The 15,110-nt window shown below is 23.9% G+C and overlaps 2 protein-coding genes across 2 annotated transcripts in view; both read left to right on the top strand.

Annotated features, from left to right (window-relative positions):
* LOC117178805 (succinate--hydroxymethylglutarate CoA-transferase) overlaps window positions 1-6,241 on the top strand; it is an 11,642-nt gene extending 5,401 nt beyond the window's left edge. Inside the window, exons 2-3 of the mRNA XM_033370289.1 lie at window positions 137-686; window positions 5,571-6,241. Coding sequence (XP_033226180.1) covers window positions 137-686; window positions 5,571-5,801 — 781 coding nt within the window. The 3' untranslated portion in view covers window positions 5,802-6,241. The remainder of the gene's footprint in view (window positions 1-136; window positions 687-5,570) is intronic.
* Window positions 1-12,909, top strand: part of LOC117178806 (E3 ubiquitin-protein ligase PPP1R11) — an 18,573-nt gene extending 5,664 nt beyond the window's left edge. The window contains exons 2-4 of the mRNA XM_033370290.1: window positions 6,461-6,569; window positions 8,120-8,275; window positions 12,303-12,909. Coding sequence (XP_033226181.1) covers window positions 6,461-6,569; window positions 8,120-8,275; window positions 12,303-12,328 — 291 coding nt within the window. The 3' untranslated portion in view covers window positions 12,329-12,909. The remainder of the gene's footprint in view (window positions 1-6,460; window positions 6,570-8,119; window positions 8,276-12,302) is intronic.
* The last annotated feature ends 2,201 nt before the right edge of the window (window positions 12,910-15,110 follow it).

The following is a 15,110-nucleotide window of genomic DNA, read 5'->3' as shown; positions in this document are numbered from 1 at the left end:
GATATATTTAAGTCCTGAATTTTTGAACATATTTTGTACGTTGAACTCCATTTGAACTGTTGATATTTTTTTAAAAAGAATACGCTTATTTTAAAAATTTTTTAAATTATTAAAACAATTATAAACCAATCAACAGGCCAGGTTACGACGTAATCGCATCGTCCTTAGGTGGACTTTTACACATCACAGGGGCAAAAGATGGTCCCCCCTGTAGACCAGGTACGGCTTTAATAGATATTTCTACCGGTCTGTACGCCCATGGTGCCATAATGGCAGCCCTGCTTCAAAGAACGAAAACGAAGAAAGGCCAATGGATTCAGTGTAATCTTTTATCCACTCAACTTGCCAATTTGATAAACGTCGGATCCGCTTATCTAAATGCGAATCAAGAAGCCAGAAAGTTGGGTTCTGCTTTAGAAAGCATTGTTCCTTATGAATCTTTTCAAACAAAGGATGGATGGTTCACTGTAGGAGCAGGAAGTGATGAACAATTTTTTGATTTAGTGAAAAAAATGAATATGACGAATTTAGACCCTAAATTTGACACTAATGCAGAGAGAGTACAAAATAGGGAAGAGTTGTTGGAGATATTTAAAAAAGAATTTTTGAAGAAAACCAATCAGGAGTGGGCCCAGATTTTTGAGGGGTCTTTGTTTCCTTTTGCACCGGTTAATAACATGAAAGATGTATGTTGAATTGTTTTATCGATAAGGAACGGTACTTTAATTACGTAACAGTTCAAGGGGGTGGGGTCGAGACATTTTGATACAGTGAAATGACGTGAATTTTTTTTTGACCGGGAATTTTACAAATTTGTAAAAGAAAAATCTGTCCACGTTCGATTTCAACAGTTTTTAAATAATTAGTTGAATTTTTATGTTTTTCAATTATGCTGTTATTTAGCTTACAATACGCAATTCAAAATTTGTTTACTTTAAAAATTTTCCATTTATAATTTTTAGTTTTAAGTTTACATTTTTAATTTAAAGAATTTGTAAATGCTTTCTTAAAGATTTGAACAAACAAAAAATAAAGGCCTTTGCTGTTGAACATTTTGGATAAAAAGCATTTTTATTTAATTAATAAATACCTTTTTAATTTATCTGTACTTTGAGTAATAAAAAGTAAACAAAAACGATTTGACAAAACGATTTTAAATCAGTTCAAAATCTAAGATTTTTCAGATTTTAACGTCAGAACTTGAAAGGTTTCAATTTGAAAGTCTTAGTCATAAAACAAATGTGAATGTGTTACTGAAAGTTTATAAATTATTTTCAACTTAAAAATAACTTCATAATATGTTCTTAATTAAAGAATTTTACTAAATTAAAAATATTGTTTCAGTCCAATATATCCAATTTGAAATTTTTAATTAAAAAAAAAAAGATTAATTATTGAATATTTAGAAATATTTGAATTTTTATTTAAGACAAGTAAATTGAAACCAAATATTTAAAAGTAAAGAATCTTTAACTGGATTGTTTGACATAGAAAGCCTAGAATAGTTAAAATTTCGAAAAAATTATCATGCAAATTTTAGAAAGTTTTTTTTTAAATCTTCTAGAATCTTTTTTGAAAATTTTGTTTAACTGTTTGAAAAACATTTTAAATATTCTCTTAAAATAATTCCGAAATGAAAAATTATTTTCAATTTTCCTATGATTCTTGAGAAAATGTTTTTATTCTTTTGAAGCCTTTAACAATTCTTGAAAAGAATCTCATCTTTTGTTTAAAATCAGCGAAAATCTACATTTTGTTTTATATTAGGCTATCATTTCAAGTTTTACATCAAGTTTGAATCTTTTCAAAACTTTTATAAATATCTCTTAAAATGACTCAAATTTCGCCTGCCAATAATAAATGTTTAATTGTTATTTATACATCCAAATTGTAAAGAAATTTTCTAAAATTTACAGGATTTTCTGAAAATTGTAGAAAAAATTTAATTCATTTTGATAGATATTTAGAAGTTCTGAAAAAATTTCCAAAATAATTTTAAATTTAAAACAAATTTAAAACAATTTCTAGATTTCTGAGGATTTTTAAATAAAATATTAAAGCTTTCCAAGGATGCTTAAACTATTTAAAAAGAAAACAATTGAATTTCTAGTTAAAGAAGTGTTCAGTTTAGAATTTTTCAATTTTTCAATATTTGATGTTTCTAGCTTAAAATTCCTTAAAATTATATAATTTTGAAAATTTTAAAGTGCATTGATTGATTTTTCTATTTAGAGTATTGAAAATGATAACGTGGATTTATATTTTTTTATTTTTAAAAATGTTAGTACCTTGAATTTTATACGCGTAAATTATTGAGAATTTGAATACAAGATTTTTTAATTAAAAAGTTTTAAATTGCAATTGTAAAAGTTCAAAGTTTAACAGTTTCACTTGAGTGCTTTCATTTGCAGCTCAGTTTTTATTACTTAGAGTGGAACATTGTTTAGCTTTAGTCTTCCATTTTTTAAATTTTATTGACCGTGAAAAATGTTTGCGAATCGGCAAAAAACCGCGTAATAACCGGGAATTTATTTCTACGATAAAAACAGCCACTCTGGTAATTTTTGCAAATTCGAAAAACAAAAACTTTCTCTTAAAGATTATATTTTTAGTTATAAATTGTATCACCCTGCTGAAAGCTTAACAATTTTCTTAAAAAGGCATCATTTTTGGTTGCAAATTAAACTGTTTTGTTAAAAATTCGTCTTTTTGGGGTGATAATTTGACTCTTTTCTTACAATATTAACATTTTGTTTAAAATTCATATTTTGTTGCTGAAATCTTGATTAGAAGAAAACACTTTTTTGTTTAATTTAACTTTTTCTTTTAAAAATTCACCTGTTTTGGTAGAATTTTTCTTTTTCTTGAATGAAACTGCAACTGTTCGGTTAAAAATTCAACTCTTTTTTTAAAAGTTTGTCTTTTTGATTTTTAAATTCACTTGCCTTAGCAAAAACTTAATCTTTCTTGGATAAAAATCCAACTTTTTGGTTTAAAATTTTACTTTTTTGTTGAACATTTTTGTTTTTTTTTGTTTTTTTTTTTTAATAAAAATTCATTTTTTTAAAGAGAAAATCCATATTTCTTTCAATAAAAATGCAACTGTTTGGTTGAAAATTAAACTATTTTTAAAAAAATCATACTTTCGGTTGAAAATTCTACTGTTTTATTGAAAATTGAACAATTTCGTAGCAAATTTATTTTTGGTTAAAAATTTATATTTTGGTGTTGAAAAATGATCAGAAATCTTTTCTGAATGAAAGTTCAAATTAAAAAAAAATCGGTCTTTATTAAAAATTAATCTGTTTAAATACAAATTTCATCTTTAATGGATAAAAAAGCTTTTGTTTGGTTGAAAATTAAACTATTTTGTTGAAAAGTCAGACTTTTTGGTTGAGAAATTTCGCTGTTTTGTTGAAAATTGAACAATTTAGTAGAAAATTTACTTTTTGTTTAACATTCCTATTTTTGTATTTAAAAATCAATTTAAATCTTTTTGAATGAAAATTCAACTGCTTTTTTCAATTTTGTCTTTGATTTGAAAAATCACCTGTTTTAGTAGAATTTTCATTGTTTTTTTTATTTCACAGAAATGGAACTATAATAAATTTAATGTTTTCACAATGATACATTTTGATAAAAAGAGATATTTCGGGTTCCAATCGTGTAAATTGTTTAAATATCTTTTTTTTTATCAAAAATGGAACTGTTTGGTTGAAAATTTAATGATCTTGTTAAAAAGTCGTACTTTTTTTAAAATTAACAATTGGATTATTCTGCAGAAAATTAACTTATTGTTTATAATTCTTATTTTGGTTTTGAAAAGTGAACTGGAATCTTCTTCGGATGAAAATCTAACTCTTTTTTTTTAAACAGTAAAAAAATTAATTTGTTTTAGAAGTTTCATTTTTCTTGAATAAAAATTCAACTATTCTTTTGAAAATTCAACTCTTTCGAAAGTTTGTCTTTCTGATCCTAAAGTTCACCTGCTTTAGCAGAAATTACATCTTTCTTGGATAAAATTGCAACTGTTCTGTTGGAAATTTAACTATTTTGTAGAAAACTTACTTTTTGATTAAATTTAATATTTTGATGTTGAAAACACAACGAAAATCTTTTCTAGATGAAAATTGAACTATTTTGTTGAAATTTATTTTTTTATTAAAATTCATCTGTTTTGAGAGAAAATCCATCTTTCTTTCAATAAAAATGCAACTGTTTGGTAAAAAATTTTACTGTTTTATTCAAAATTTAACTATTTCGTAGCAAACTTATTTTTGGTTAAAAATTTATATTTTGGTGTTGAAAAATGAACTGAAATATTTTCTGAATGAAAGTTCAACTTTAAAAAAAATGTGTCGGGTTTTATTAAAAATTAATATGTTTTAGTATAAATTTAATCTTACTTGGATAAAAATGCAACCATTTCTTAGTGAATTCAACTATTTTGTTAAAATTTCATCTTTGGTTGAAACAATTCATCTTTTTGCATTGAAAATTCAACTTTTTCGTAGTACCTTATTTTTTGTTAAGAAGTGCACATTTCGGATGAAAATTTAACTTTTTAATTTTTTTTTCAATCAAAATGCATGTGTTTTAAGAGAAATTTTGTTTGTTGATAAAAATGCAACTATTTAGTAGAAAAGTCAACAATTTCTTGTTTAAAAATTCATATGTTGAACGTGAAAAGGGAAATTAAATCTTTTTTAACCGAAAATTCAAGTTTTTTTGTTGTTGAAAATTTATCTTTTTGATTAAAAAATTTATCTGTCTCAGTAGATATTTCATTTTTTGTTATAAAAATGCAATTTTTCGGTTAAAAATGATTCTTCTTTGCTTGAGTATTCAACTATTTCGTGCGAAATATTTGGTCGAATCCCTTTGGCTAAAAAAGTAACTTTTTTATTTAAAGTTAAGTTTTTAACTGAAAATTATTATTAAAAAATTTTATTGTTTGAAATGTTATTTTTGTGTGTTAAAAATACATCAGTTTCGCGGAAAATTATTTTTTTTTTTGGCTAAATTTATGTTTTTTGTTTGAAAATTCAATTTTTGTAGAAAAAACTCGTCTTTTAGCACAAAGGTTCATTAACTTAGATAAACTTTTATTTCTTTCTTGAGTCAAAAATCTTTTTTGATTGAAATAATATAAGCTGTGACACTTTATTGTTGGAAATTTATCGTTTTAGGTTTGAAATTCAACCATTATGTTATAAATTTAATTCTTCTGTTAAAAATTTCAGTATTTTGTTACTAAGCCATCTTTTTTAGTTTGAAAAGACTTTTTTTTTTGTTTAAAATAAGTTAATAAATTTGAAAATTTAAAATTTGTATCCTGCCTAATTCTACTAGCAATAATTAGAAAAATATTTCAGTAAATTAAAAATTACGTACAGTAAGAAGAGGGGGAGGGTAGAAATTTTTTTTACGGTCTTTTATAGGGGGGGGGGGGGGGGGGGGAGTCTTAGAGAGGGCCTAGAAACTGTTACGTAATTTAAGTACGGCCCCTAAGATATATAATAAATTATTTTATATTGATAGATAATTTTTAATGTCTTATTTTAATTTAGACTTTCAATGACAAGCATATTAAGGATATTGGAATAGTCAAGGAAGTAAAACTCCCTACAGACGATAAAGTCAAAATCGTTGGACCAGCCGTAACTTATAGTTATGCAAAAAATGAAATTAGATCTCCTCCGCCAAAATTGGGTCAACACACGATAGAAGTTATGAAAAATGTTTTGGAATATCCGGAAGATTCGATAAAGGCTTTATTAAAAGAGAAAATTATACAATAGAATATGGAATTTAATGTATCATTCCACTTGCTAGTATAAAATATTTTTTTATCGACGAGAAAATTGAAATTAAAAAAAAAGAAGAATGTAAAGATCAAATTTTAACAGCGCACTCTTAAGGGGATTCATTTGAACCCGTTTTTTTTATTTTCAAGAATTTCGTGGTTAAATTTTAATGTTGGATGTTAAAGAAGAATTTAAATTTTGATTTATTCTGAATTTAATTTCTGGAGTTTTCATATTACAGAATATAGTTATAAATTTCTTATACACTTAAGAAGAGAAAAAGTATTTCTATTTTTATAAACTAAAGTTTAACAATATATAGAGATTTTTAAAATCTTTTTTTCATAAAACTGATGACCTGATCAAACAGTGAATACTGCATTTTTATAATTTTAGAACTTTAGAATCTGTTCTCAGATATTTTTATGTAGATTCTATTACCTGAAGTTATACTATAGTACAAAAATGTTGATATATTTTTAATAATAATATTGTGAAGAACATGTATTATGTATTGTAATAAAAAGAAAAATATAAGGAAAATTATATGTAAAAAGAATGTTTCTTTTTTTCTATGAATATACTTTCGTATAATTGGAATTCTAAAATTTTTGGTGCAATAGTAAAAAGGTTCGAATTTTTATACTTTTCAGGAAGTTCCGACAGTCCGACTACGTCTCAGAAAACCTAGATCGAGTAAGAAAGTTCAGTGGACTCAAGGAACTGTCGATAACGAAGATTTGAACAAAAAGAAATCGAAATGTAAGACAAAAAAAATAGAACAAAAATGAATACTTTTTTGTGTAAATATTATGTGATAATTAATCAGAGTGGCCTTTTTAATCAAAGTAAAAAATTCCTGGTTTTTTACATGTTCGTAAACGTTTTTCACGGTCAAATGAATTCGAAAATTCAAACTTTAAAGCTAAAAACTTTTCGATTTGAAGTTTTCTATTTTTTAAATCAAAGTTTAAAAGTTTTTCAATTTAAAATTTTGTATTCAAATTCTTTTCAATTGAATGCAATTAAACTGCAAAATAAAGGTTTTCGTTGCTTTTATAAATTGTAGAGTTTAATGATTCAGATTTATTTCCAAAAATATAAATCCACGTTACTATTTTCAATGCTTTAATTTTTTAATTGAAGAACTGATCAATGGATTTCAAAATTTTCAAAATTGAGCGATTAAATTTTTTTATAAACTAAACACTTCTTAAATTAGAAGTTAAATTGTTTAAAAATCGTTAAAATACTTCAAAATTATATTTCAGCCGTACAAAATCTGCATGTTTTACATTTTTTTCGATTATTAAATTATTTTAAAAAATTGTTTGAAAATTTCTAAATATCTTTTAAAATTATTCCATTTTCCTACAGTTAAAAGAGAAAATCCTGCCATAGTAAAAAATTTTCCTTAAAATCTTCCATATTCATTTCTCATAATTTTGTAAATCTTTTTAAATATTTCCTTAACATTGATCTTTGAGAATAAACAATCATTTTCAAATTACCGATACGAATTTTAAGGAAATGTTTTTTATTTGTCTAAAGCCTTTCAAAATTCTTCTGAAACTTCTACATTTTTTATTCGAAATTTTTGACTTAGAAATTAATTTTTTTAAATAGAAAAATTAAAATTGTAACGTTCAAAGTTTACTTTTTTTATTTAGTTTTAAATGTTTGATTTGCAATTACTGATTTTAAATGAACTGCCAGATATCTTCAAATATTAAGTAACTGTTCTCTTTTTTTTTAATGAAGAGATTTCAAATTGAATGGTTTAAAGATGGAATATTTCAGACTAAAACAATATTCGAAATTTAATAAAAGCCTTTAATTATGAATATATGATTTTAAAGTTACTGTAAAATTGAAAATATTTTGTAAAGTTTCAATCGGGCGTTTTCATTTGTTTAACGAATAAGACTTTCCAATCGAAAAATTGTATTTTAAGTTTCATTTGATTTGAAAAATCATTAATTACTTTATATTCGCCGTTTATCACCTAAAAAATTTTAATCCAAAATAAAAGTTCTTTGAATTAAAACGTGCGCTCGAAAAATGAAATATAAAATTTGTAAAGTGAAAGATTTTCGAATTACGCAATCTAAATTTAATATCATAATTTAAAATAATAACGAATGAACTAATTGTTTAAAAACGGCTGAAATCGAACTTGGCCGATTTTTTTTCTATTAATTTCTAAAATTCCCGGTCAAAGAATAAATTCACTTATTTCCCGGTTTTTCTCGGTCCAGCGGTCACCCTGTTAATGTAAATAATTGAAAATTCAATGATTTTTTATCTATTAGGTTGCTGTATTTACGAAAAGCCCAAGACTTTCGGAGAAAGTAGCTCCGAAGATAGTGACGATGAGTGTGAACATTGCCATGGACACAAAGATGACCACAAGAAAGTGACACCTATCAATAAAAACGATACTCCACCTGACGGAATTTCCCATTCAGGTATAAATTAAAAATATTTTTCGCATGATTTATACAATTTTCTAAATTAATTTTAAGTTTTAAGACCTTAAATCGTAATATTGGCTAATTTTTAATGCTCGAATTTTAATGTTTCAATTTCTAGTATCTTCTTTTAATTTTTCAGATTCACACTCTTTCACCTGTTCCCCACTTTTCTCCATTTTAAAAGAATTCCTCTTTTTTCAAACTATTTTCCAGAAACTTCAAATTTTTCGCGCTTTTTCATTGAATTGCGAAATGAATTAATAGAACCCAATCAGAAAATCCAATTATTCTTGGTTGAAAGTTAATTATTTTTAATTGAAAGTTTACTATTTGATAGAAAATTAAATTATTTGGCTATTTTGTTAAAAAAAAATTCGTTTTGAGTCGAAAATTCAACTCCTTGATTGAAATTTGAACTTATTTGTTAAGAATCCATTTTATTGGTTTAAGATTTAACTATTTTTTGCAAAGTATATTTGATTAAAAAGTAATTTTCCTAATTGAAAATTTGACTATTTCTACTGAACTGTTTAACTATTTAATGAATTGGTTGAAATTTGAAATAATTTGTTAAAAATTAATTTTATTGGATGAAGATTCAACTATTTTGTTGAAACTATTAAACTTTTTTTTGAGAATTCATATTTTATGGTTGCAAATTCAAATATTTGGTTGAAAGTTGAGCTTTTTTTTTTAAATCGTTCTTTTTGATTGAAAATTAATTTTTATTATTGAAACGTCATCTTTTCCATTTTTTTGATGAAAACTGGTCGCATTTCGATGAAAATTTAATTCTTTGATTGCAAACTCATTTTTTGGTAAGAAAAAGAAATTTTCTTTGTAGAATTGAAAACAAAAATTCAACTACTTGGGTGAAAGTTGAACTAATTTGTTCAATATAATTTTATTGGTTGAAGATTGAATTATTTTCTTGAAACTATTATATTTTTCATTGAGCATTGACCTTTTTTTTTGTTGCAAATTAACCTATCTGGTCGAATGTTAAATTATTTTGTTGAAAATTAATTTTTATTACTGAAAATGTATCTTTTCCATTTTTAGTTAAAAATGATCGTTTATTATAAATTCGTCTTTTCTGGTAAAAAAAAACAAACATCTGGGTTGAATTGAAAACAAAAATTCAACAACTTTTTTGAAAGTTGAACTAATTTGTTGGAAAATAGTTCTTTTGTGTTGAAAATTCTATCATTTTGGTGGAAAATTCAATTATTTTGTTGAAAATTAAACTTTTTTGTACTCGTTTCTTGAGAACTCGTGCTTTTTGAGTTTATAAACTGCTTTTTTGAGTTATAAAATTGATTTTTTTAATTTAAAAATTCAAACGTTTGGTTGAAAATTCGACTATTTTGTAGAAAATGTAATTATTTTGTTGGCAATTCGTTTTCATTTATAGAAAATTCGTCCATTTTGATTGAAAATGTATCTTTTTTTGGTAGACAAGTTTTAAGTTAAAAATGCAAATGTTTAATTTAAAATTAATTTGTTTTGAGTGAGGGAATTCCTATTTTTTATCGAATTCGACTGTTGGAAATTAGTCTCCTTTTATTCGAAAACTCAACGTTCTGGTTTTAAACTAATTTATTTTTTAAATAAAAGTTTAAAATTCAAATATTTTGTTGAACATGCAATATCAAATTAGCCATTTTAATCACAGACAAAAATTTAGGTCAGAAACATTATTAATTGAACGATTACGTTTTTGTTATAAACTCAACAATTCTTAAATTAAAATTTCAATTATTTTAATTTTAAATAGTTTAGAAATCCTTAAAAATCTTCATAATTTTATTTAAAAACCTCGAAACATCTAAATGTTGTTTCATATATTTTTTAAATTTAAATTATTTTAGACATTTTTTCAGAATTTATGAGCAAATTTTCAAATGATTAAATTCTTCCTAAAAAAATGTAAAATCCTGCATAATATAAATTAATTTTTCAAAATAAAAAATCATTTTCAATTTTCCTAGGAATCTTGGGAAAATTTATTTTTATTTTTTTGAAGCCTTTCACAATTCTTAACTTGAAATCTTTTAAAATAATTTAAAAGCCCCATACGTCTTGTAAAATCGTTCGATATCTTCAGAAATTGTATAAAGTTCTTTATCCTTAAATATTTCATAAGCTTTAAAATCACTTCAAATTGATTAAAATAATGAAAAATTCCTTGAAATCTATTAAAATTCCCTAAAATACTTGAAATTAAAAGTTCCTGAAAGTGTGTTAGATGTTTTAAAAATACCATAAAATCTGAAAAATTCCTTAAAATTATTGAAATCTTTTAAAAATTTCTCAGAAACTTTAAAAATATCCGGAAATATTTCAAAAGAATTCACAGCAATTCAGAATTAGGTATAGATCTGAAATAAAATTAATAGAATTTGAATAATTTCTGGGCATTTTGAAAGTTTCACAGAATTTTTTTATAGATTTCAATCATTTCAATTTTTTAAAGATTTTTGGGGCATTTTTAAAACTTTTAAATTCTAACCTATTTTTAAGAGCTTTTAATTTGAAATATTCTAGGGATTTTTAAAAATTAATTTCATTAATTTGAAGGTAATTCAAAGCGTTTGAAATATACTAAGATAAAGAATTTTCCAGCATTTCAGGAAATATCATAAAAGTTAATTGGCTTTTATCATATTTTAGTGGATTTTAAAGAATATATTGACGATACGTGAGGTATTTTGTAGGGTTTCAAAAATTTGAAGAGTTTTAAAATTATTTTTTGAGTTCATCCTGAATTCTTTTGAACTCTTTGGAATTCTTTTGATTTTTTTCAATTCACTTAAATTCTTCTAAATTCACTGAATTTTCCTTATTTCAATGGATTTTTTAAAATCAAAATTTGTTTAGATCATTGATCTTTTAAGAAAATTTAATTTTCAAATATTTTTAGGAATTTTATTTGGTACTGGACCTGAATTCTTTTAAATTATTCTAAATTCACTTAATTTCACTTAATTTAATAGCTGTTTTAAAACATTTTGTTTAATTCATCTTGAAACTTACTGAATTCAAAGAATTTTCTCATATTTTTTAATTGTTTTCAATTCACTTGATTGCTATTTAAATTCTGTTTCATTTTTTATCAAATTCATCTAATTCTTTTTATTTCCCTTAAATTATTCTAAATTCACTCAAATTTTACTGAAATAAATCATTAGTCACTTTTTTGTTCAGAAATTAGTAAAGTTTTCAAAGATTTGATGTGATTAATAATTTATTCTTGGAATTTACCCTGAATTCTTTTTAATTCTATAGAATTCTCTTGATTTTTTTAATTCACTTTAATTCTTCTAAATTTGCTCAATTCAACTTAATTCAATAGATTTTTGTTTTAAATTTTTATATTTCATAATTATTTTCAATTCACTTGATTGCTTTTTAAATTCAGTCGCTTTTTTATGCAATTCATTGAATTCTTCTCATTTCCCTTAACTTCTTCTAAATTTACTCAAAGTTTACTGAAATAAATGGATTTATTCAATTTTTCCAATTAATTAAAATTCTTTTGAATTGTTTTCTAGTCATTAGTCACCTTTTGGTTCGAAATTAGTAAGATTTTCAAAGATTCGAGGTGATTTGAATTTTTTTGTTTAATTCACCCTAAATTCGTAGTATTTTACCCTGAATTATTTTAAATTCTTTGCAATTTCTTCGAATTTCTTTAATTCACTTCAAGTCAAGTTTTCTGAATTCAATGATTTTTTTTATATTTCAACATTTTTGCAATTCATTTTATTTTTTTAATACACCTTGAATTTTCATGAGCTTCATCGTATTCTTCTCGTTTCCCTTAAATTCCTCTAAATTCATTCTGATTTTACGGAAATCAATCGAATTCTTTTGAATTTAACTCGAATTGTTTTGAAGTCTTATGAATCTATCCTGAATTTTTTTTGCCCTTTGAGCGCTAAAAAAAAGTGCGAAACAATTTGCATTCAATCACCTATTTGTTTTTGCATAATTTTAAGTCTTTTTTCCTAATTTTCAGAACCGATAGCAACTGGATCAGTCTAATTCGATCACTTTCATAATTTATCTTCATGGAACATTCAAGCATCCTGCCTTCATTGTACAGAAGTTAGACGTCGACAGGTGTAAAAACGGGGATTATACTTTTCTCTTTTTTAATTTTCTAGCAAATCATTATTTATAAATATTTGGGTGAATTTTAGATTATTTTTGATTTTTAGCAAAACTTTTTTTCTCTGTATTGAAAGAAAAAAAGTAAGACTCGGTTTTTTAATATTGATTGTCTGATAAAAATAGCTTACATATTGGGAATGGTTAAACTGCCATGCGCCATCTGGCGAAAAGAATCCGAATTAGAAAGAATGGGTATGATTTTAAAGAAGCATTTTAATTTGCCCATAAAAATGTTCATTATGACATCTTTCAGTTTAAAATGCGCATTTCCAAAATCGTCCACTTTAACAAATTTAAAATTTTAGATTTTAATTATTAAGTGTACATTTTAATTTAAAGAATTTTATAATGTAGTTTTAAATACTTAAGCCAATAAAAATCAGAAGCATTTCAAATCGAAAATTTTAGATAAAACGCATTTTTAGCTGATCAACTGTGAATATAAATTAATAATTATTTTTAAAATTGATTTGTTCTTTAAGATTTAAAAAGTGAATAATAATTAATTTTACAAAACGATTCGAAATCAGTTCGCAATTTTAGAATTTCCAGTTTTTAACGTTGAAAATTATGTAAACGCCTGTTTGAAACTTTATAAACTGTTTTCAATTTTAAAATAACCTTAAAATAATATATTCATAATTAAAAGCTTTGATTAAATTTCACATATTATTTTAGTCTAAAATATTCAATTTTTAGGCCATTAAATTTGAAATTTTTTAATTAAAAAAAGAGAGAATGACTTAATATTTAGAAATATCTCTCCGTTTATTTAAAATCAGCAATTATAGTAAAATATTATAAACTAAATTTTGAACGCGAGATTTTAATTGTTTTATTTAAAAAAATTGAATTTGTAAGTCAAATTGTTGAACTTCGATTTATAAATAACAATTGAAGAAATATTTAGAAGTTTTCAAGAAATTCAAATACAATAAAAAATCTTAAATTATTTGAAATAATTTAAACAAAGTGTCTACATGTACCGACCAAATCTGGCTATTAGTAACAAAATTTTGGTGTAAATAGCCCACGGCCTAATTTAAAACAAAATATAGAGTTTGGCAGATTTCGTACAAAAAATTAAAAAGAGTTTTAAGAATTTTTAATGGCTTCAAAAGATTGAAAAACATTTCCTATCAAAATTAATAATGATTTTTATTTTGAAAAGATAATTTTGAGTTATTCAAAAAGATTTAGAAAGATTTACAAAATTATTAAAAATGAATGTGCAAGAATTTAAGGAAATTTGTATGATTTGGTAGAATTTAAACAAAAAATTTAGAAAAACTTTGATTTAAAAGGATGTTTAGAAGTTCTTAAATAATTTCGAAAATAATAAAAAATTTGATAAAAAATGTAAATAACATGCAGATGTTTCAAGATTTTCAAATAAAATTTGGAAGCAGTTTAAGGATTTTTTAACCATTTAAAATGTAAATAATATAACTTTTAATTTAAGAAGTGTTCCGTTTATAAAAAAAAGTTCATTCAATTTTTTATGTTTCTGGTTTAAAATTGCTTTAAATTATATCAGTGTGAAATTTTGTTAATTCATTTATTGATTCTTCAATTTCAGTTTAAAAATGTTAGTAGCTTCAATTTTATACGTATAAATTATGCAGCATTTGAATCAGATTTAAATAAAAATTTATTGAATTAAAAACTTTTTAAACTTCAGTTTTAAAAGTTTGAAATTCAAGAGTTTCACTTTGAGTGTTTTCATTTGCAGCTCAGTTTTTATTGATTTAAATGGAAAAATTTCTAGCTTTAGAGTTCGATTTTTAAATTTCATTGACAATGAAAAATATTTGCGAACTGGGAAAAAACCGGGAATTTTTTTCTTGGGTTAAAATAGCCAGCCTAAATCGTCTAACATAAGAAATTTTATCTAAAACTATTTTTTTTTTTATGAAGATTTGTTTTTAGTATTCAATTATTGTTTTATACTTCACAAAAAAATCGTAAAAACACTTTTATGCCAAAATTAATGTACAACTTTAAAATGGTACCTACTCTTTCTAGTTCCAGTGTTCGGCACCAGGTGGCATCGTACGAAATATCTTCAATTCTGATCGGGCAGAGTTAATTTTAATTATCTTTGACAAATTACATCTTTATCAATTATAATCATATTGTAGAAAAATAATATAAAGTATAAACATAAATTTTCATCTGTGCTTAAAAAGCGCATCTTTAAAGTTAAAATTTAAATTTAAATTTAAAAAAATAATAATAATACAGTTGTAGAAGTATTCAGCGTTTCACGGTATTGTCGATATTTGTAATTCCAGTCCATTCCGATTAAATTTATTCGTAATTTTATCGATTGTTAATTAAATATATAGATACGATTTCTTCTCTTTGTATCTACATTTTTAATTATACTAACTAAAGGATTTAGCTCAGTAATTTATTACCCAAAATTTAATCTTAATTACGATGAAATACTTTTAAACTCAAGGAATGAAAAAAAGAAATCGGAGAAAAAATATTGCTCTGCAATTAAAGTAAAAATGCTTTGCTTTGTGCTGGAGACATGTATTTTTTATACAAGTTATACATTTGATAACTTCAAAAAATAGTATTCCAGAAAATAGCATTCTGTCTAAATCTTGCTTGTTAAACTGTTAAAATTGTAATAATATTAATG

Source organism: Belonocnema kinseyi, chromosome 8, assembly GCF_010883055.1.
Source record: "Belonocnema kinseyi isolate 2016_QV_RU_SX_M_011 chromosome 8, B_treatae_v1, whole genome shotgun sequence".
Taxonomy (NCBI): Eukaryota; Metazoa; Arthropoda; class Insecta; order Hymenoptera; family Cynipidae; genus Belonocnema; species Belonocnema kinseyi.
The sequence above is the reverse complement of the archived record's forward strand: the minus strand, read 5'-3'. Positions and strand labels throughout refer to the sequence as shown.